The 24,275-nt window shown below is 43.8% G+C and overlaps 1 protein-coding gene across 1 annotated transcript in view; it reads left to right on the forward strand.

Moving 5' to 3' along the window:
• Nucleotides 1-1,811: 1,811 nt before the first annotated feature.
• Nucleotides 1,812-24,275, forward strand: part of NMS (neuromedin S) — a 307,847-nt gene continuing 285,383 nt past the window's right edge. The window contains exon 1 of the mRNA XM_078656141.1: nucleotides 1,812-1,899. Coding sequence (XP_078512267.1) covers nucleotides 1,812-1,899 — 88 coding nt within the window. The remainder of the gene's footprint in view (nucleotides 1,900-24,275) is intronic.

The following is a 24,275-nucleotide window of genomic DNA, read 5'->3' on the forward strand; positions in this document are numbered from 1 at the left end:
ATTAACAAAACAACAAACAACTGTCAGTACTGAAGGACAAAGAATCGTTTTCAAAATGGAAGCACGGATGGATGATTCTGAGTGAATATAAAAATAAATTCCCATATTTAAAGAGTATTCCATGGGGGTCAGCTTTACTGATAAACATGTATATCTGCCCAAACATACTCATTTTTAGTAACATTAGAATAATGAAAGACTGGGGAAGTTCTAACTATATCACAAAACAAAAAAAGTGAAGTTCTAACTATACCATTCATATTTGTATGCAGCTCTTTGGTGACAGTTCATTGGTCGCTGTCCTATGTTAGGATTGTAACTTCTGAACTGCAAGTAACACAAGAATATCTGTGACAAAGGCAGTAACCCACTGAGCTATCCACATAAAATACAGTTCATCTGCATTTAAAAACTACTAACAGAGAAATGATTGCTCTCCAGCAGGATCATTAATCACCAGCGTTATCTGAGCATTTTGTATTGTCTGATTGTTGTCCTGCATCAGCCATTATAATGATAAAAACTATTTAAATGAAGCGCACTTAGTATGTGTCCTGCCTGGCCCACCTGCTAGAACTGGGCCTGCTTAGAAACAGCGTGGACTTTAAAACTAAAAGATGTTTTCACTGAAGCTTGTTTTGGCATTTTTCGAGGGTTCTTGCATGCAATGCCATGGCCTGTGTTTGCTTGTTTTTATATATGTGGGAATAGTAGGAAACCCCGAAGAAAAATTTTAATGTTGTAAAATGAAAATCAAGTTATTTTTTCCTAGCGTGTTAATGTTTTAGACTGCTAACATCTTAAATGTGTATGTTGTATGATTTTAAATAATCAAACAATACAAAGTTCATTCATTCCTTGGGCTAGGGGTGCTTGCTGATCATAGCTCATTGTGACCAGTAGACCAACTACCATCTCTAATTACATTCTGAGTGACAATTGCCTGAGAGTCCCGCCATTTCCTTGTCTACTGAGGACTTCTATGGAACATTCTCTTTGCCTTTCATGACCTCCCTCTGTTCTTTGACGCCGATGCTGCACCAAATGAAGTTCCTGACTTTAAAAGGTGACACGTCTTCACTTATTGAAGTCCTGTGCACGAACTCACGTCACACCTGAATCCTCAATAATCAATTTCGTTCCTGGTCTGAGCTGGTCAAAGGAAGCGCTTTCCTGAAACAGATGCTACGAATTACACACTACCTCCCACGCCTTCCGAAAAGCACCGCTTTTTCTTTCCAATTAGCAGGAAATGTATCAGTTGAGGTAGATGTCTTGGTATTTATTGAATATCCACTTAACATCGATTGGTGCTGTCTGGAAAGGTGTCTCCATGAATCTACACAATTGTTGTTTGCCTGGTCCTGGCTGTTGACCCAGGAGACGCGAGCTCTCCCTCCATCACAGGAAGTGGGGCTGATATTATTCAAGCAGCTGCCATTAGGAGGTCTGAAAGACACGATATATTCTTAAAAAGTAATCAATACGTATAACGGAGCACCCGTCCAAGGGCTACTCGCCAGCCTTCACTCAAAAACTCGGAGATGAGTCTCAAATCCCAGTTGGCCATCACTATGGATTCTGCACTCTACTCTTATCGAAGCCTGGAAAAGAAATGGTGCTGATGTGAGGGATGAGGACGGAGCTGGCGCGTGAAGGGGTGCGTGCTGATTGGTCCCCATCCTCTCGGACGCACTGTGTTACGAATGACTGCGCCCATCAGAGGCACGCGCCTCGCGCCCCTGCCTCCAGGAGTTAGGAGCGCATAAAAAGTCCACTCTCCGGCGGGCGGGGAACAGACTCCGAGAAACATGACCGGGCAGCAGCAGCCGCCGCCGCGCTCCGAGCTCCGCCTCTTCCTCGCCCTCTTCTGCCTGTGCGCGCTGCAGGCCGTCTCAGGTAGGATGGAAGCCCCTCGCAACCCTGGGGTACGAGCTGCAAGCCCCCGCGTGCCTTCCCCCATACACTTTGGGGCGGTGGGCAAACTTTGAAGGGAGTTTCACTACAGTGCGCGCGAGGAGCAGCGGCGTAGCTATCATAGTGCAGCCGGTGCAGCGGCACCGGGGCCCGCTTCACCCTTTATCAAAGCTGCGTTTACTACCTACGCAGGGATGGGGCAAATGATTGTTTCTTGCATTAGTGCCCTTGGCACACTTGCTGTGACGCTGGCGAGAGGGTCAGTAGGACACCGCTTAGTAGGAGAAGGGGAACCTTAAAGGGGATTTAAAAGTGGTCGCAGACACGGGACTCTACAACGTAAGGCCCACTACTTGCACCTACCTATATTATAGAAAGAGGAAAGAACCAATTGACGAATGCAACATTCCCAGCTCACATTATATATCATGGACCTACAGTCAACAAACTGCCCTGGGTCATGTTATGTTAACTTTCACAGGTGGAAACATAGTGCAGATTGTGTATAGAATGATACTAGCACTTGTTATTATAGTGCTTTGAAATGGAAAATGCTGTAAACAAAAAAAAGGCTTCATTTCATTTAAAGAAATGTTTCCATATGTTTGCAACGTCGATATATCGCCCGGTTTGTAGAGTAGAATGTATCGTTATTTGGTTTATTCTCGCCAGTAGTAGTACGTGACAACCGACCACATAAGTGTCAGATATATGGTTGTGCACTTTAAAAATTGCAGTCTTGTTGTGGGCAGCTTTCAAACCTGATACCAGATTTGTAGGGTTGAAGTATTGGTTAGAAAGTGCCGTTTGTATGCTCCGTTCATCTTCAGTACTTACTCAAGAAGGCAATGAGGTATCATTGATAAGCATCACTAAACTGCAAGAATTACCCTTCCCAGTGGGGTTTAATTTATGCTTTTGGGTACACGTGCCCCCCGGAGCACAGGCGCCTGTTGAGATCTGAAAACACCACCTATTTTTAAGGACTTGTTTAAGTTCAGCATGTGGAACTCCGGGGCACCAGGTCTAAAGCCCAGTGTGAGTGGGCAACAGAGAGGTACCAGTGAAGGTCCGACACATCTGTATTGGATTTAATGCCGGGTGCCTTAGGGCTCTTGATCATGGTCTTTGAGTGTATGTGCGTCTGGGCTGGAGTTAATGCCTGGTGTCATAGGGCTCTTGATCTGGGTCTTTGGGTGTATGTGCTTCTGTGCCTGGAGTTAATGCCCTGTGTCTTAGGGCTCTTGATCCGGGTCTTTGAGTGTATGTGTGTCTGGGCTGGAGTTAATGCCCCGTGCCTTAGGGCTCTTGATCCGGGTCTTTGAGTGTATGTGCGTCTGGGCTGGAGTTAATGCCTGGTGTCTTAGGGCTATTGTTTTGGGTCTTTGGGTGTATGTGCTTCTGTGCTGGAGTTAATGCCCGGTGTCTTAGGGCTCTTGTTTCTGGTCTTTGAGTGTATGTGCTTCTGTGCTGGATTTAATGCCCGGTGTCTTAGGGCTCTTGTTTCTGGTCTTTGAGTGTATGTGCTTCTGTGCTGGAGTTAATGCCCGATGTCTTAGGGCTCTTTTCGGGTCTTTGAGTGTATGTGCTTCTGTGCTGGAGTTAATGCCCGGTGTCTTAGGGCTCATGATCCGGGTCTTTGAGTGTATGTGCTTCTGTGCTGGAGTTAATGCCTGGTGTCTTAGGGCTCTTGTTTCTGGTCTTTGAGTGTATGTGCTTCTGTGCTGGAGTTAATGCCCGGTGTCATAGGGCTCTTGATTTGGGTCTTTGGGTGTATGTGCTTCTGTGCCTGGAGTTAATGCCCGGTGTTTTAGGGCTCTTGATCCGGGTCTTTGAGTGTATGTGCTTCTGTGCTGGAGTTAATGCCTGGTGTCATAGGGCTCTTGATCTGGGTCTTTGGGTGTATGTGCTTCTGTGCCTGGAGTTAATGCCCTGTGTCTTAGGGCTCTTGTTTCTGGTCTTTGAGTGTATGTGCTTCTGTGCTGGAGTTAATGCCCGGTGTCTTAGGGCTCTTGATCTGGGTCTTTGAGTGTATGTGTGTCTGGGCTGGAGTTAATGCCCGGTGCCTTAGGGCTCTTGATCCGGGTCTTTGAGTGTATGTGCGTCTGGGCTGGAGTTAATGCCTGGTGTCTTAGGGCTATTGTTTTGGGTCTTTGAGTGTATGTGCTTCTGTGCTGGAGTTAATGCCCTGTGTCTTAGGGCTCTTGTTTCTGGTCTTTGAGTGTATGTGCTTCTGTGCTGGAGTTAATGCCCGGTGTCTTAGGGCTCTTGATCTGGGTCTTTGAGTGTATGTGTGTCTGGGCTGGAGTTAATGCCCGGTGCCTTAGGGCTCTTGATCCGGGTCTTTGGGTGTATGTGCTTCTGCGCTGAAGTTAATGCCCAGTGTCTTAGGGCTCTTGTTTCTGGTCTTTGAGTGTATGTGCTTCTGTGCTGGAGTTAATGCCCGGTGTCTTAGGGCTCTTGTTTCTGGTCTTTGAGTGTATGTGCTTCTGTGCTGGAGTTAATGGCCGGTGTCTTAGGGCTCTTGATCCGGGTCTTTGAGTGTATGTGCTTCTGTGCTGGAGTTAATGCCCGGTGTCTTAGGGCTCTTGTTTCGGGTCTTTGAGTGTATGTGCTTCTGTGCTGGAGTTAATGCCCGGTGTCTTAGGGCTCATGATCCGGGTCTTTGAGTGTATGTGCTTCTGTGCTGCAGTTAATGCCCGGTGTCTTAGGGCTCTTGATCCGGGTCTTTGAGTGTATGTGCTCTGTGCTGGAGTTAATGCCTGGTGTCTTAGGGCTCTTGTTTCTGGTCTTTGAGTGTATGTGCTTCTGTGCTGGATGTTAATGCCCGGTGTCATAGGGCTCTTGATCTGGGTCTTTGGGTGTATGTGCTTCTGTCCTGGAGTTAATGCCCGGTGTCTTAGGGCTCTTGATCCGGGTCTTTGAATGTATGTGCTTCTGTGCTGGAGTTAATGCCCGTTGTCTTAGGGCTCTTGATCTGTGTCTTTGGGTGTATGTGCTTCTGTGCCTGGAGTTAATGCCCTGTGTCTTAGGGCTCTTGTTTCTGGTCTTTGAGTGTATGTGCTTCTGTGCTGGAGTTAATGCCCGGTGTCTTAGGGCTCTTGATCTGGGTCTTTGAGTGTATGTGTGTCTGGGCTGGAGGTAATGCCCGGTGCCTTAGGGCTCTTGATCCGGGTCTTTGAGTGTATGTGCGTCTGGGCTGGAGTTAATGCCTGGTGTCTTAGGGCTATTGTTTTGGGTCTTTGAGTGTATGTGCTTCTGTGCTGGAGTTAATGCCCTGTGTCTTAGGGCTCTTGTTTCTGGTCTTTGAGTGTATGTGCTTCTGTGCTGGAGTTAATGCCCGGTGTCTTAGGGCTCTTGATCTGGGTCTTTGAGTGTATGTGTGTCTGGGCTGGAGTTAATGCCCGGTGCCTTAGGGCTCTTGATCCGGGTCTTTGGGTGTATGTGCTTCTGCGCTGAAGTTAATGCCCGGTGTCTTAGGGCTCTTGTTTCTGGTCTTTGAGTGTATGTGCTTCTGTGCTGGAGTTAATGCCCGGTGTCTTAGGGCTCTTGTTTCTGGTCTTTGAGTGTATGTGCTTCTGTGCTGGAGTTAATGGCCGGTGTCTTAGGGCTCTTGATCCAGGTCTTTGAGTGTATGTGCTTCTGTGCTGGAGTTAATGCCTGGTGTCTTAGGGCTCTTGTTTCGGGTCTTTGAGTGTATGTGCTTCTGTGCTGGAGTTAATGCCCGGTGTCTTAGGGCTCATGATCCGGCTCTTTGAGTGTATGTGCTTCTGTGCTGCAGTTAATGCCCGGTGTCTTAGGGCTCTTGATCCGGGTCTTTGAGTGTATGTGCTCTGTGCTGGAGTTAATGCCTGGTGTCTTAGGGCTCTTGTTTCTGGTCTTTGAGTGTATGTGCTTCTGTGCTGGATGTTAATGCCCGGTGTCATAGGGCTCTTGATCCGGGTCTTTGAATGTATGTGCTTCTGTGCTGGAGTTAATGCCCGGTGTCTTAGGGCTCTTGATCTGGGTCTTTGAATGTATGTGCTTCTGTGCTGGAGTTAATGCCCAGTGTCTTAGGGCTCTTGATCCGGGTCTTTGAATGTATGTGCTTCTGTGCTGGAGTTAATGCCCGTTGTCTTAGGGCTCTTGATCCGGGTCTTTGAATGTATGTGCTTCTGTGCTGGAGTTAATGCCCGGTGTCTTAGGGCTCTTGATCCGGGTCTTTGAATGTATGTGCTTCTGTGCTGGAGTTAATGCCCAGTGTCTTAGGGCTCTTGTTTCTGGTCTTTGAGTGTATGTGCTTCTGTGCCTGGAGTTAATGCCCGGTGTCATAGGGCTCTTGATCCGGGTCTTTGGGTGTATGTGCTTCTGTGCCTGGAGTTAATGCCTGGTGTCTTAGGGCTATTGATCCGGGTCTTTGAATGTATGTGCTTCTGTGCTGGAGTTAATGCCCGGTGTCTTAGGGCTCTTGATCCGGGTCTTCGAATGTATGTGCTTCTGTGCTGGAGTTAATGCCCGGTGCCTTGGGGCTCTTGATCCGGGTCTTTGAATGTATGTGCTTCTGTGCTGGAGTTAATGCCCAGTGTCTTAGGGCTCTTGTTTCTGGTCTTTGAGTGTATGTGCTTCTGTGCTGGAGTTAATGCCCGGTGTCTTAGGGCTCTTGATCCGGGTCTTTGAATGTATGTGCTTCTGTGCTGGAGTTAATGCCCAGTGTCTTAGGGCTCTTGTTTCTGGTCTTTGAGTGTATGTGCTTCTCTTCTGGAGGTAATGCCCGGTGTTTTAGGGCTCTTGATCCGGGTCTTTGAGTGTATGTGCTTCTGTGCTGGAGTTAATGCCCGGTGTCTTAGGGCTCTTGATTCGGGTCTTTGAGTGTATGTGCTTCTGTGCTGGAGTTAATGCCCGGTGTCTTAGGGCTCTTGTTTCTGGTCTTTGAGTGTATGTGTTTCTGTGCTGGAGTTAATGACCGGTGTCTTAGGGCTCTTGATTCGGGTCTTTGAGTGTATGTGCTTCTGTGCTGGAGTTAATGCCCGGTGTCTTAGGGCTCTTGTTTCTGGTCTTTGAGTGTATGTGTTTCTGTGCTGCAGTTAATGCCCGGTGTCTTAGGGCTCATGATCCGGGTCTTTGAGTGTATGTGCTTCTGTGCTGGAGTTAATGGCCGGTGTCTTAGGGCTCATGATCCGAGTCTTTTAGTGTATGTGCTTCTGTGCTGGAGTTAATGCCCGGTGTCTTAGGGCTCTTGATCCAGGTCTTTGAGTGTATGTGCTTCTGTGCCGGAGTTAATGCCCGGTGTCTTAGGGCTCTTGATCCAGGTCTTTGAGTGTATGTGCTTCTGTGCTGGAGTTAATGCCCTGTCACTTAGGGCTCTTGATCCGGGTCTTTGAGTGTATGTGCTTCTGTGCTGGAGTTAATGCACGGTGTCTTAGGGATCTTGTTTCGGGTCTTTGAGTGTATGTGTTTCTTTGCTGGAGTTAATGCCCGGTGTCTTAGGGCTCTTGTTTCTGGTCTTTGAGTGTATGTGCTTCTGTGCTGGAGTTAATGCCCGGTGTCTTAGGGCTCTTGATCCGGGTCTTTGAGTGTATGTGCTTCTGTGCTGGAGTTAATGCCCGGTGCCTTAGGGCTCTTGATCGTGTCTTTGACTGTATGTGCTTCTGTGCTGGAGTTAATGCCCGGTGTCTTAGGGCTCTTGTTTCTGGTCTTTGAGTGTATGTGTTTCTGTGCTGGAGTTAATGCCCGGTGTCTTAGGGCTCTTGATCTGTGTCTTTGAGTGTATGTGCTTCTGTGCTGGAGTTAATGCCCTGTGACTTAGGACTCTTGATCCGGGTCTTTGAGTGTATGTGCTTCTGTGCTGGAGTTAATGCCCGGTGTCTTAGGGATCTTGTTTCGGGTCTTTGAGTGTATGTGTTTCTTTGCTGGAGTTAATGCCCGGTGTCTTAGGCCTCTAGATCCGGGTCTTTGAGTGTATGTGATTCTGTGCTGGAGTTAATGCCCGGTGCCTTAGGGCTCTTGATCGTGTCTTTGAGTGTATGTGCTTCTGTGCTGGAGTTAATGGCCGGTGTCTTAGGGCTCTAGATCCGGGTCTTTGAGTGTATGTGATTCTGTGCTGGAGTTAATGCCCGGTGTCTTAGGGCTCTTGTTTCTGGTCTTTGAGTGTATGTGTTTCTTTGCTGGAGTTAATGCCCGGTGTCTTAGGGCTCTAGATCCGGGTCTTTGAGTGTATGTGATTCTGTGCTGGAGTTAATGGCCGGTGTCTTAGGGCTCTTGATCCGGGTCTTTGAGTGTATGTGCTTCTGTGCTGGAGTTAATGCCCGGTGTCTTAGGGCTCTTGTTTCTGGTCTTTGAGTGTATGTGCTTCTCTGCTGGAGTTAATGCCCGGTGTCTTAGGGCTCTTGATCCGGGTCTTTGAGTGTATGTGCTTCTGTGCTGGAGTTAATGCCCAGTGTTTTAGGGCTCAGGATCCAGGTATTTCAGTGTATGTTTTTCTGTGCTGGAGTTAATGCCCTGTGCCTTAGGGCTCATGATCCGGGTTTTGGAGTGTATGTTTTTCTGTGCTGGAGTTAATGCCCTGTGTCTTAGGGTCCTTGAGTGTATGTCTTTCTGTGCTGGCATTAATGCCTTGTGCCCTGGGGCTCATGATTGGGTTTTTCAGTGTCTGTCTTCTGTTCTGGGGCTGATAACTGTGTGCTTTTGGGATCATTATCCAGTGTCTTTGAGAGGAAGTTGTTCTGTCCTGAAGCTAATGCATTTGTCATTGGGGCTTTAGACTCATAGTCTTTGAATGTATGTTCTTCTGTCATGGAGTCAATGTACTGTCCCTAGCAGCTTATGGCCAGTGTTTTTGAGTATATCCCCTTCTGTCCTGGCGTTAATGCCCTGTGCCTTATGGCTAGTGATTCATGTATTTGAGTGAATGTCCTCATGTCTTGGAGCTAATGCCCTACTGCCTTCAGGCTCACGTCTATCAGTTAATGTCCTTATATCCTGGAGCTGACACATTTGTGTACTGGAGTCATGAGTGTTTGTCCTTCTGTTCTGGAACTGATACCTGTACCTTTGGGAGTAAGTTCTCCTGTCCTGGAGCTAATGCATTTGTCATTGGGGCTTATGACTCATTGTCTTTGAGTGTAGGTTATTTTGTCCTGGAGTAAAGGGCCTGGGGCCTGGTGTCATGATGGTATGTCTTTAAATGTATGTCCTTCTGACCTGCAGTTGATGCCCTGTCCCTTGTACTTCATGAGCTTCTGTCTTTCTGCCCTGGAGTTAATGCCCGGTGCCTTAAAACCCACGATTCATGTCTTTGTCTTCTGTCTTGGAGCTAGGGCCCATCTGCTTCTGGGTTCATGACCTCTGTGTTTCAGCAAAAGTTTTTCTGTCCTGAAGCTCATGCATATATCCTTGGCACTCATGACTCAGCATCTTCGGGTTTAGGTATTTTTGTCCTCGATTTAATGCCCCTGGGCCTTGAAACTCATGATTGTATATCTTTGCATGAAAATCCTTCTATCTTAAAAGGAGCGCCCTATGCCATGGTTCAGATGATACCTCTTTGTCGTGTGATCCACCTGTGTACAGAAGTTGCCCTTGTGTTATGGAGCTGGAACCCCTTGTGTCCTGGTCCTACTGACCCAACTGTGTCAGGGACTTCTTCCTGTGCCTGGAGTTTCTCCTGTGTCCTTGTTCTGTAGTCGCTTCTGTGTCTGGAGCTGAAGTTGTGCCCTGGCGCTGCTGATGCCCTTGTGTAAACCAGTGGCCACTGGGTCCTAGTTCTGATAACCATGTGCGGGGGAGTTCTCCTTTTATACGTGTGTTGTACCTGCGTCCTACAGCTGAAGTGCGTGTTTCCTAGTTCTGTTGCTAGTCTAGTGTCAGGTAGTACGATGTGTCTTTGTTCTACTGATGCCCCTATGTCATTTATTTCCACCTGGGTTCATGAGTTTCCCCTGTGTCTTAGAGCTGCAGCCTCCACATCCTGGTGCTGCTGATGCCCCTGTGTCAGGAAGCTCCACCTGGGTTCATGATTTGCCCCTGTGTCCTAGAGCTAGAGCCCCTGTGTCCTGGTGCTGCTAATGCCCCTGTGTCAGGGAGTTCCTATGTATAGTTGCCCTTGTCTCCTGTAGCTCCAATGTCCTATCGTAGAGCTGTCCTTATGCCTTGCCCCTGTCCTGGTGCTGCTGATGCCCCTGTGTCAGGGAGTTCCATTCTTCCTTTAGTTGCCCTGTCTCCTGGAGCTCCCATGGCGGATCCTAGGGTTGTCCCAAAGTCTTACAGCTGGAGAACCTGTGCCCTAGTGTTGCTGATGCCCCTGTGTCAGGGAGTCCCCCCGTGTCTTGGTGCTGGTGATGCCCCCTTGTCAGGGAGTTATCATGCACCTGTTAGTTACTCTTTTCCCCAGGAGCTCCCTGGCCCGATCCTAAGGTTGTCCCCATGTTGCAGTGACATCCCCTGAGTCCCGAATCTCCAGTATAAGGGAACTCCCCCATGTTCTGGTGCTGCTGATGCCTGTGTGTCAGGGAGTTCCCCGTGTCCTGGTGGTGCTGATGCTTCTCTCAGGGAGCTCACGTGTCTTGGAGCTCCTGGGAGTTGCCCCGTGTTCTACAGCTGAAGCCCCCTCCCCCCGGTTCTGCCGTCTCCCTGTGCCCTGCAGCCGACGCCCCCTGTCCATGGTGCTGAAGCCCCAGCCGCTGCCCAGAGCTGTGATCCGAGGCTGCTGTTTTCTCGGAGTCCTGGCCCGCCTGCTTCATGGAAATACCGGGATGAGGTTGTCTCCTCTCGGTGCCGAGCTCGTCCCCCCCCCCCCCCCCTCCCCTGGTCCTCCTGTGGGCAGCTGGAGTCAGGAGCTCGCTGGCCACTTGTTAAGAGACCGACATCTCTCGGTACTCGCCGGCCAGGGCTTGGAGCAAAGCGCTGTCCAGGACCTGAAGCCAGATACGGTTACCCACTTATGGTTAACGAGTAAAAACACAACAGGAGAATACATAAATACATAAAACGGCACACATATGCATTTGTAGGTGTGTACTAAATACAGTGAAACATATTTTAACGTCTATGTATAACTGTGTGCCATGGGCTGCATGTTTCATTTAATCACCCCCCTGAATAACGGACCCTGAAACCATTTTTAAATTTAAAAAAAGGTGCGCAAACTTCGTTTCACGTTTATTAAATGTATCTAACCTATTGTTAAATACCATTAAAATCTAAATGAATCTACACAAATACAACGAAGGCTGTACCACTGGCAGCTTACACTACTGTGAAACACGTTTCCTTAACGTTCCACATAATATGAAAATGCACGAGTCTGCCTGTGTTTTCACATTATATCCACACATGGCTGCAGAAGGAGAGAACTCGTGAAGCATATTTAAAGTTTTCCTTATAAAAAAAGTTTGTTCCAAATTAATCTTCGCTTGGGTGTGTGCTCTCATTATATGCATCTATCTGTTTACAGGGAAAAGGTGATTGTTTTCACATGGTCGATTTTGATATATTGCCCCATACTGCTCTGAGGCGCATTCTATGCATTCGTCTCTGAGTCTTGGTTGCTGCAGGTGGCCACAGACCTGTGCCACTCCTGTAACTCACTACTTGTTATTCAGTTATTTGAACACAGTCTCCATACTCATGGATATCATAATTAAATAAACTTTCAAATAAACATGTATCCGAAATGTCCACACTTTCATGCTCCTATCAGGTTTTCCTAAAACACAAACAAGTAAAAGTCACCTTAGGTTAGGTTTATGTATCATTGTCACACATACAAATATATGTGTGTGTGTGAGGTATTATATGGAGAACACATAACGGGTAACTGCGTAATATGGGGCTATGTTAAAGTTAAGGGTTCGTGGTGACATTTACATTTTATAAATATGCCTGAACCGCGAGATAGTAATATAGGACGGTATTACCCTTTATGTGTTTTTATATTACATGATACATTTTTTGATTTTAGCACTCTTTAGAAAGATTTAGAGCAATCAAGGGTCACCAGTATATTGTTCATAGTTTGCCTGAGGCTGTAGATATCTCTATCACATTTTGTGAAATGTGTGTATTTGCTGGGGATACTGTGCTAATATTTAAAATGCCGTTTATGCAACAATTTGTATTATTATACATCAACATTTACTCAAAAAAGCGCACTGAATGGAAATTAAAAACTTGCATCCTAAAATGTGTTTTCTGTTTGTATCACATTGATGCTCCAGGCTAGGTTTAACAAGACACATAAAAAGAAATAAAATAAAATGCAAAGTGGACCAGTCTAACTCTTTGCTGACAGGGTTCTGCTTTTAGAATGTTTATTTTCACGCACTGGGAAGGATTCATTGGTAGATGTTTGCATCAAGGCTGGGCCTGCAAGGGTGAGTTTGTCAGGTGTGCTGATTAATGTTCCAAGAGCAGCACTGTAATTGTGAAAGCACATTTTTATCAGCACTGAAGGAAAGAAAAATGTTGTGTTAAATATTTATTTAGGCAAAACAAATCTCCTGCAAATTAATTCAGCACTGTGAATTATGGGAAATAATTCATATAGATATTATACACTCTTTCTCTCTCTCTCTCTCTCTCTCTCTCTCTTTCTCTAATTTTAACAGTGTGAGGATTATGCGGCCTGGAGTAGCAAATAATGTGATAAGGTTATCTAAAATATTTGGCAAAATATGCAACATCGATGGATTCTGGTGACATTGTAAACCATGAGGTGAAAGAGACAGTAGTATTATTTTCATCCATTTTAGATACAATAAAAAAAACTGGGGTGAAATTTGCCAACAGAGGATCAAATTATATGGCAAATATGGTGGATCCATAATTTTGTGATAACCACAGCAGGAACACAATCACACAATTCCACTGGTCCTCACCATTCTCTTTTGTTTTCTCAAGAATGTATTCATGAAAGGTAAACAAAACCTAAACATTCTAATTTCAATCGGTGGCCATTGTTAGCTGCACTTCGAAGAAACCAGCCTTTCAATCTATGTACTTAAAAATAAAAAAGATATATATGAAAATAACAGTTAATATGTAATATTGTGCTATACTGCTTTCTTGGGGTTCTGGTGACACTTACAAACCACTTGACCTATGGAACTCATGGACTTTTGATTTATTATGCTGATATTACTAGAACCCATCAATGGCAATATTACATTGGTACCCTCTGTGGATCATATGTGGATCATATATAGATATTGCTAACTGTTCTCACATTCGCAAAAGATGATGGACGTGTTTTTCATTTGGAATATAGCCTTTGTTATTGTTGGGAAAACTGTATCTATTCTTTCGATACAAACTAAACCTGAAACACAGAAACACTGACATTAGAAATTCTTCATTTCTAGTTATACCGTAAATGCATAATTTATGCACCACCTTTAAGTTAATATAACTTTATTTATTCTTTAGCTACAAGCAAAAGTTAACGCACAGAAAACATAACATTTATAAACTTATAAATGTAATTTATAATTTACCCAACACCTTCAAATTGTTATAACTTGTGCAACTCCATACTCAGAATATTTAAATTGGTACCCAAACTACATCAACTATAAGTCACAACTTCTCCATGCTCTGCTCATACTGTTTTATATGATCTCACTTATACCATGTAAAATAATAGTATTTAAAAGAACAGTTATGACATGGCAAATCAAGTCTTTTGCGACAACACAGTGCATGGTAGAATGGCGAGTTATAGTTAATGAAGTGTGGCTACCGAGTTGAATACACTGTGTATGGAACTTCGACAGTTATAATTCTGTTTGTGTATTTCACGTTTGGTTTGTATAGAAAAATAAAGAAAGTTTCCTAACTATAACAAAGGTTTAACCTTTGTTTTTTCATTGAATATATATATTAATATATATAATCATGCACTGCAGTTTCTTTAAAAAATTTGAAAGCATGCTCTGTCAGCTGGTGCCAGTTGGGGAGGGGGACAGAGCCGTCCAATAAATACTATCCAAAAAGAACACAATACTGCTGCACTGCAAGACTCTTTCTCCAGCGTCTTTAATTTTGCCACACCACAGCTACACCATGTTTAGTCGCCATGTGGCAAAAAGTAAAGACATTGGATTAAGAGTTCTTGGGGTGCACCAAGTATTGTGTTCTTTTTTGGATAAGATATATTATTTACACACATATTTACATATATATCCAAAAACAAATGTATTTACTCCAACACATAATTACAAAAAAAATAAGTAATGAATACTTCAGGCAAGAGCATATCGAATACTACGTTGAAGTGCACAGGCAAAACATAGTCACTCAACATAAGAGACAGTTACACCAACTAATCACATTTGTCTAAAAGAAACAGGAAATGCAAAGGTAAGCCAATAGTGAAAAAGAACACATCCACTCCCATACTAAATGTACTGCCCATGTAGGCTTATCCACTTTTTCATTGACATTGAAACTAACAAATGGCATACAAAGGTTGTCCCAAAGTCACTTTCTCTATGTAAAGTATATGTATTTTAATGTATTCACTGTTCAGAAAACATGAGTTGGCCGACAGCTAAAGCTGTCTCCAGGCCAGACCCCAAAAGGCCTTACATGACTAGAGTTGTGTGTGAAGGAGCTTTGCATTTGATGACAACCTCAGCAGATTACATCCAATATCACATCTCTTGGCAGACATGACGCCTGAGATGCAAACGGATCTAGAGCCAAAAAGGAGCGCTGAGTTTGATCCCACTGTCATTCAGGGGACAGATGGGTAGACCTAATATTTTTGGACTCTTTATTAACTGATGGTAAGGGTAAGGGGGAGCTGAATGGGATTATTTAATCTTTGCTGTTAAATAACTAATAACCAAATAAAGGTTCACATTTATAGTAAGGACTTGATATAGAGGCTTACTCTTCAAAATGGCACGCCCTCAATTACATATATTCTAGAGTGAGCCTGATATGTCTTTCTAGAGACAGTTGGTCTTTTCACATTCATGCTGTGTTTACATTTGCACTGTGGAGTGGGTTAATTAGTCACTACCCTGTGCTGGTTTTTAGCAGAAATGGTTGTGAGTGCTAAACAACATTGTGCTTTTGTATTGGGAGCTACCTAAGTTTATTGCTTGTCTCTTTTAATGTATGGATGTAGGTTTGCAGTAATAAGTGATGATGATTTTGAATCTTAACAGTGGTTTCTGGTGTGTAGGTACTGATTACACCCAATCAGGATATTTATCCTTGTTCTACAATCCAGAGTGATAAGTACCAATTGGTTTGTTTTTCACATAACCCTATGGCTTCTTACCCTATCATAAACACTCAGCCAGACACTTATGGACATGATGTAGTTGTTGACCGTGTATATGTAGGGGACCAAGGTTCAGACGAAAGCCACACACTCTTTTAGGGCAAAACATGGCAGAAACTTGTTGTACATCAGTTACAGAACAGGCACATAATGGCTCTTGGATCAACTCCATGGTTACATTTTACAAAAGGGAGACATCAATAAAGGATCAACAACATCCCCAAAACAGATGGAGGTAATAATATAGTATCACCCTCTTAGCATTCTGCAAAGTTTTGTAGAAAATCAACATTAATAGTATAAGAAATTGGGTTAGTGGTTGACTGGGGTGTGAACCCTGATCAGGTAGAAGGGACAATCCTTGTCAGTGTATGACACAAGCAAACCCCAAATTAACCTGTGCTCACCCCCTTGGTAGCTTGGCACAGAGCAGTCAGGCTTAACTTAGAGGCGATGTGTAAAGTATTTCTACAACACTTTAAACAGTGAAAAACATTCCCCAAAAAGAGCCCAGACAAGAGTTAGTAAAATAGAGTAGATTTTAATAAGGCAAGACCAAAATGACAAAAATCCAATTAGTATAACCAGTAATATGCACTAATAACGCTGTGGATATATGGTTGTGCCAGACCAGGAAAAAATCACAAGTTCAGAATGATCACGATGAAGCGTGGGCCAGCTACCAGGACCTAGTTAGGCCAGCTGAACAAAAGTACATTGAATCCTGGTTTGTGGGGCGTTGCATGATCCGAGTCGAAGATGCATTGTTCAGTGGAGGCGATGCGTCAGTTCCAAGATGTGAGAAGGCTGTGATGCGAGGGCCTGTTGTGTTGATGTCGAAGATTCCATAGACGGGGCTTGTGATTCGAAGTCAGGTCAGGTATGCAGCGCGCAGTCAGGGCGATGCATCAGTTTGGAAGAGCCGTTAGCCTGAGATGTGGAGTCTGGCATCCTCGTCGATACTGCCCTAGATGAGAGATGCAAGGGCCTGCAAAGAGGATGAGTCATGCTGCAGTGGCTCTGAAGGCAATGCAAGCTGCGGTGCTGATGCAGGTCTTTGCGCTGGGTCTAATCTGTGCATAGCTGAGATGCGTCGGTTCTGCTTGGAGTGGTACCGCACAGCAGAGGAAGTGCATTGGTTCCACTAGATCCACAGGGGCTGTAAAAGCACACTAAGCCTACTTTCAAGGATCCAAGACTGGGGTGGCACACCTTGGCGGGTAGACTCACAGATGGCAGAGTCTAGGCACAGGTGCAAGGTTGTTAGAAGCCTATTGTGTCCCTGAGGCTTCAGATCAGGAGGCCAGCCAACTAGCCCTTGGAGTCACTCTGGGTTCTGGGTTCAGGCGATGCAGATCCTGTCGTTCTTACCTGACAAGGGGGCAGCAAGTCAGCACTGCAAAGCAGGAGTCTACCAGAGTGGAGTCCAACAATGTGGCAGTCCTTCACCAGCACAGCAGTCCTTCTTCCTGGCAGGGTATTCACAAGTCTAGAAGTGTACTGAAGTGGTGGTGTCTGAGGTCCTTATTTTATACTCTGGTGCCCTGGTTCTGAAAGGTGGGAAATGCTTCTAGACAGTGCCTTTAAACTGTAAAAAAATTCCCTATCTCCTCTGCCCAGGCTCCAAACTGGCTGAAGTGATAAAAGCAGGGTTGTTAGGCCCTTTGTGTGGAGACAGGACACAGCCTATTCAAGTGTGGGTGGGGCTGTGTCCAGCTCCTCTCTCCCATCCTGCCAGTTATGGCCCATTCAGTCACACCATTCAGTCACACCTAGGCTCCCATTGTGTGTGGCGGTCTAGGAGGAATATGCAAAGCCTAACTGCCAACTATACCCAGTCATGTGGCCCAGGCAGGCTGCAGGTACCAAATGGTTATTGCAAGACAATGCCAACTTTCTAAAAGTGGCATTTTCAGAATTATAATTTGAAATATAACTTCACAATAAGTTAGGATTTTAAATTAGTATTCCAGGGACCGCAAACATGTATTAATTATCTGTTCCCATTTTCAAATTACGTTTATAAAATCTTATAAATGAATCCCAATGTTGTCCCATGGGAGATATAGGCCTTGCAGTAGTGAAAAATGAATGTAAGAGTTTTTCACTACCAGGGCATGTACAACTTAAAAGTATATGCCCTTCTTTTCAAACGCATTGCACACTGCCCTCTGGGTTGTACAGGGCTTACCGTAGGAGTGGCCTATATGTATTAAAAAGGAAGGTTTGGGCCTGGTAAAAGGGTAATTTTGTCAGGTCAAAATGACAGTTTAAACTTCACAAACAGGCTATACAATGTTAGGCCTGAGACATGTTTAGAGGGCCACTAAAGTAGGTGGCACAATCAGTGCTGCAGGCCCACTAGTAATATTTAATATACAAGCCCTGGATACATATAGTTCTACTTTACTATGGACTTATAAGTAAATTAAATAAACCAATTGGGTTTAAGCCAATATTACCTGTTTACCGGAGACAGTACACTCGTGTTAACACTGGTTAGTAGTGGTAAAATGCTCAGAGTCATATGGCGAGACGGCAAAAAGTTGGGAGAAGACCACCCTGAGACTCACAGGTCTAACAAATAGGCTTTAAGACTGATCACTACTCCTATTAGAAGTCCAAAAGCCCCTGGATTTATCCAGGAGCCTCCCAAATCCTTACTCTTTACTCCCATGCCTACCACTTAGAAGGGTAAGAGGTCCGTGCCCTTTTAAATGAGAATGCTTGTTCTCACCAGAGCCATGATTAGAAGGTATAAGCTCCGACAATTAATAGAAAATCTTCAATAGCACTAATACGTATGCTGTAGGTCCACTATTCCTGTTTTGCTTGTATTCCAGGTACAAGTGCATTACAACCAGTATCAAGGCAAAAAGGTAGTTCAAGTTATAGGCTTGAGATAAGCCAGCCATGGCTCTGGAAAAAACAGGAGAGAGTCTCGTATGGAACGTTCCAAATGAGTTTGCCCTGAAGTATAAATACAAATAATAGACAGGCAGAGAAACATCATTACCCCAGTCTAAACAAAAGAAATCAAATATTCTCGGCAGTTATCACTATGACTTCTGGCACCCATCAGGGAAAAAAAAAACATAATCTATATTAGAGAAGAACTACTGGCTGCAAGGGATGAGTTCAAAATTCATCCATTTCTTCACATTTCTGGATAATGTGGGCCACACAATTTTGTTGCAGGTCTCAATGCAGAGAAGGAAACAGCAGTTCTGAGCTGGATTTTTGTTCCTTCCTAATCACATCGACCAAGTCAAGTTGGCCACATTTCTCTCTTCGGTCACCAGCATCATCTTAGTTTGGATTTTGTCTATGAAATCTTCATTTTGGCAGAGTCTGGGTAAGGGTATAGGGATCAGTTGATAGTGTGAGAAAGTAAAACATTTCCTAAAAAGTAATTACTGCTAATGACAATTTGTCTGGGGCTTCAAATGTGCCATGCATACGGGAGGGGAGGAACATGGAGAGTGTATCTGTATGCAGCACAGAGATAAATGGGCCCATGAGGCATGATTCTATTGGTCAAGTTCTACCAAGGTTTGACCCAGTAGTTGGAATAGTCCAAGTGTTGCTAGAGGGGTTGTATCAAAACTGTGTCACCAGGTTCACTGATTTCTAATTGTGGCAGCCATGTGGTGTGTTCAGAAAGAGGAACTGCCAATCTGTATGCTTCTCGCATAAATTAAATGTGTTGAACAGTAGGTAGCTCTTTTGACATAACATGTATTTATAAAGCACACGTTCACCCGTAGGTAGCTTGGTGCTGCATAACAGATGTTTATTGTTACCCTACTCAATGGTACTCATTTTATCAGACCTCAGATAGATGTAGGGCTAAGTGGACCAGTCAGGATTTGAACCTGTGACCACAAGGCTGAACACAGGCCCCTGTAGTGGATGCATTAGTCCACTGAGCCACCAGACGCAGGTGTTGGCTGGTGGCTGGTGGCTTTGATGGACGCCTGTGGTAACATTTTTAGTGGGGAAGAACACACACCACAGCCATACAGGGCCCCATCTGTGTAAATTCTAACCAACAGAGGCCCCAAAGTCACAACAAAACAATAGACTGTGGGATGACGCCGGGTTTAACAGCTTCTATTGTAGTTAAAGAAAATGTGGATAGGTTTTTCTTAGTTTACTTGTTCCAAATAGCCTGTGTTATTGGGTCGCATTTATTTACACTGGCATAGCACGAATATACTATGGGCCTCATTTATGAAAAGTGACGCATCACTGCGTGAAAACAGCGATGCATCACTTTTCACTGCGCCCTCCTTCCGACACCAATGATGCGTCATATTTACAGTATGACGCATCATGGCGCAAGGAGTTACAGATACGTCAGTATTGCTGACGTATCTGTAGGGCGCAAAAGGAAAGCATTGCTGGAGTGTGTCACAAAAGTGACGCAACTCCAGCAATGTGTCCTTTCACATGTGGCAAACCCCATGTGAAAGGGCCTGCGTCAGTCTTACCCCTGCTGTGAGGCAGGCGTAAGAAATTGACGCATTTGTGTCCTAGAAGTGGTGCAGTGAAATCTTATAGATTTCACGGAGTCACTTCTATGACCCTTTCTTGCGTCAGAACGCCCCCCCCTGCATACATTATACCTGGCGTAGGTATAATGTAACGCAGGGGTTTACAAAGTGACGCATCTACCTAGATGCGTCACTTTGTAAATATGGTGCAACAAGGCACATTTTTTACGCTGCTGGTGCGTCACAAAAAGTGACGCACCGGCGGCGTAAAAGTGACGCACGGCCTCATAAATGAGGCCCTATGTATTTATTTATTCCATTGTGTTTTTGTACCTCACTAATGAGACCCTGGAGTGTCAGAGTGCTTTACATATTTAAAAGATAGTTTAAAATGATCAGACATGATAATAAAATAAATGTGATTCTCATATTCATATACAGAGCAACAGGGGTACAGCAATTTTAACATAGAGAATCACAGTCATATTAGTTCACGAATTGAAAACTGTAATTAGCAGATGTAAACTCACCAAAAATGTACGAACTCATCACAGAGCTACTTTTGTAATGTTTGCACGTTTATCTACAGGACCAGAGCCCAGAAACATAAATCAACTCTCCACACGTTGATGCTTAACTATTTGCACTGGATATAAATCCTCTAGCAAGCATCATAATGATGTTTAGGGTGGATGTACGTTGTTACAACGCAGGTTGTAATAACGCATACCTTTACCACGCGGCCTCTACAACGCAAGTCGTTACCACGACTTGCGTTGGAGGGCGCGGATTTAGGATTTTTATAATTTTAAATTCCAACACCAGTCCCCGTGGATACTAGGGAAGGTGTTGGAATATAAATTTATAAAATTCCTTATCCCACAGCGCCCTCCAGCGCAAGTCGTGGTAACGACTTGCGTTGTAACGGCCGCGTGGTAAAGGTACCGCGTAGTAAAAAATTCATGGTAAACGTTGTTTACCGTTTAGGGTAGTTATTCTTACAAAGCATACAACAAGCATCAAGCAACACAAATCTAGCACTTTCACTCTGCTGCAAATAGGTTGCACAACTCCCGGGTGTTGGGCAGTGTCTTCACTACTACTCCACGCAGAAACTACAGCATGATAAAACATAGGAGAGAAAAGCATATTTCTTAGACTTCTAAATTCTCGACCTTACATGAATACTGCCATACAAAAAAATTAAAACTTTACCTCATTCCACAATACAGGTGAGCATTTTTGAAAGGAGATATCAATGAAAGGTTGAAATTGGGAAAGTCTACATTTTAGTATCTGTGTTTTTGCTACAGAATCTTCCTGATCTGTGTTTTCAAGTGAAGCCATAGAAACACCTTCCATACAAAAAGGAATAACAATAAAAGAATACGTTAATAAAATATGTTGAAATCTATAAAATCAATGACAATTCCAAACAGAGTTAAAATGGCAGAATAATAAAGTTATCAAATCCCTAAATAGTTCTCACAGAATCCTCAATCTTAATCATTAAATATACAAACAAAGTGATTACTGCAATGTAAACATCAAAGGTTAGACTTTGTCCCTCTTGAACAGCTTCAGTTCCCAAAATATCACAATACAATTATTTGGTAAACGTCGTTTACAACGCGGTGTTTACACCTCACGACCTTTACCACGCTGCCATTACAACGCAAGTCGGTACTACGACTTGCGCTGGATGGCGCTGTTGGTTAAGGAATATTGTAATTTTATATTCCAACACCTTCCCTACTGTTACGTGGACTGGTGTTGGAATATAAAATTATAATATTCCTCAATCCTCGCCCTCCAACGCAAGTCGTTGTAACGACTTGTGTTGTAATAACCGCGTTGTTAAGTACCGCGATCTAAAAGATCGCGTTGTACTGACATACATCCCAATTATTTAGTTCCCCCTAGCTTGCTCAGTCGGGTAGCAGTAGATACATTTTTTATTAAGCATTTGACTAACTTCGACTGTAGAAGTTGTGAGTAACACAACGCGGATCTACAGCTTCTAATCTTTAAATGTCTCAATAGGGGAACCAAGAACTGTTTTTGAGGGACTGTATATCATTTACAAAAAAAGAAAATATGTAAAAGAGACTGGGCAGATACTGAATGACAAGGACAAGAGTCTGATTGTGCATCATGACATGCAGTCCTACTTCAATCATCAATCAGGTATAATTAAGTCAGCTCTAGAAACACAAATTTTAAGTGCTTTCTACTTATATTCACTATTTGAAGTATGTATTCCCAAAGGGGAGAAAACCCCAGCTGTTGGTGACTCTCCTAGTTTTTGTACCGACAAGTGTATTAAAATACAGGTCATGCAATGACACATAAAGCAACACAGCTATTCAACATATCAGATGATGCAAAATGTTGTAATCAAAGGAAGTCCATTACTCCAGGTGTAGATGAAGTAAGATGGTTTATTAAGAAGAGCGGTAGTGAAGAGCCCCACCAGGAGAAGCCACCCTGCTGCTCAGCCCATACTCCAATGCCCACTCTCAGACATCCAACATTCCACTCCATCACCACGCACCAACATTCCACACCACACTCACACTGGCTGGGCAGCAGGTATAACACACAACTTGTCCAAAATTGGTCTCTTGCGTGAACACCACAAAGAAATATATGTCTAACAGTTTCCCGTAATCTCCAAATGTAGGTTTTGCTCTATAGAAGAGTTTTACTACAATAATATGCGTCCTTGGCAAAAAAAAAGTGCATGAATCCTTTGCAATAGTGCTTCCCTGTTCACTAAGTTGCTTACTGTTTATTTCCTTGTGAAACAGGATGCCTGCTATTCAGAATTTTTATTTTTATTAGGTGAATCCAAAGAAAGGTGCAGACTTTTCTTTTGATGCACCATATATATCTCTATAGAGCACATTTGTACTCTTTGTAAAACATCATTAGAAAGGCAACCACATACAAAATGCGATAGTGGGTTTTGTAAAAAATCAATGCATGTTTGTTTGAAGCCTTTTGGAATGGATGGCTAATAAGATTCAGCCTCCTGCAGGCAGAGAATCTGTAGCATTCTCCCCAGCCCAGAGCATGCACATGAAATACACCCTACATGGAGCTCTGCAACAGACGTCTTTATTCTTCAATATGCAGCCACACAGTGCATGCATTGCATCATAACTTTTATAACAACATCTTATCTCTTCCCAGCAGATTATGTAATTCCTGATTAGAGTCTGCCCAGAACCTCAAGGGTCCTAGCACACATAATCTCAAGACACTATATAATCCTGTTAATAGTTTGTTCAGCCAAGTTTGGGCCTATGCAAGCACTCAACGTGCTCCGGGCCTATGCAAACATTCACCTTTTCCCATCTTTATGCAGCTCTTAGTTCTTGCAGGTGGGAGTTCAGGCTTGAGTGAACTGTTGAACAATTTACATGCAACAGTCGCATTACTAGAAATGGGTTTTCATGGGGGCACACAAGGTGTCATGGAAAAGTAGTAGGGCCACTGATAATGGGCAGTACTGAAGTACTGTGTGTGTGCGTGTGTGCGTGTGTGTAGTGTAAGGAGGCAACACTCACTCCAACTACACACTAAAGGCCCCAGTGACAAGCATTCCAGAGAAGTGGGCAATATTTATTGCAGCCTTTAAAAAGCGATACCCCAGGGTTTCTAAAGTAACCAGTGTGATAAATAGTACCTTTTAAAAGGTTAGCCAATTGTGAGGCATACAATGCTGATTTTGGCGCTTTTTGCATAAAAATTGATATCCTGGAATTTACCAGCTCTTTTTCCACAAATAAATGTTTGCCGGTCAATCCTGCCGAAATGTATCACTGGTGTGGACTTTATTGCATTCAGTAATTACCCGGTCAGGTAAACTACAACCAATGTGTAATTGAGAACCATTCACAAACAGGTGTCACTTAGCCCATCTCCATGCTCACCATGGTTTTACTTTTCCAGCTTCTCTTCACATTTTGCAGCTCTAAAAAAACGTACATTAAAGTAGCTGTCTGAAATAGCAGCCAATCAAAATTTGACAGACTAACGTTGAATACTGTCACGTTACTGAGTTACCGAGTCAAAATATAAATTGTTTGTATAAGACACTCTTTGACTTTAAGACAGTGTACCATTGCTAGTATTTCTTTACTCTGAAACTTGCCTTCATTAAAATTATAAAAGAAAAACAGGCATCTCCAAGTACAACATCTTGTTTGAACGATGCATAGAATAATTGAGATAGGATGCCTGACTTGTGTATGTGTGAGATTTTTAGATTACAGTCTACCAGATAGTGCAGCTCTTTGGTTTCCTAACAACATCTTGAGGACAATCGGAAAGCTTCCATTGGAATGCATGCCACCCATTGCTTACCATTGGCTTTGTGGTTTGCAATTCACATTTGCTTGCTTTCTATTTGATGCTGTTATTTGTTTTAGGCAGTCCGGCTTCATTTTGCCTCTTCCGTTTCCCAAACCCTATTTACTGTATTCTTCCACCAGTACTGGATTTCTGTAAACAAGCCTTTAAATCTTGTTCTTATTGTGTCACATTTGCTGTGCAATTAGAGACAGAGGTCAAATGCCAGGCTCTGTTTT

Source organism: Lissotriton helveticus, chromosome 8 (genome assembly GCF_964261635.1).
Source record: "Lissotriton helveticus chromosome 8, aLisHel1.1, whole genome shotgun sequence".
Classification (NCBI taxonomy): Eukaryota; Metazoa; Chordata; class Amphibia; order Caudata; family Salamandridae; genus Lissotriton; species Lissotriton helveticus.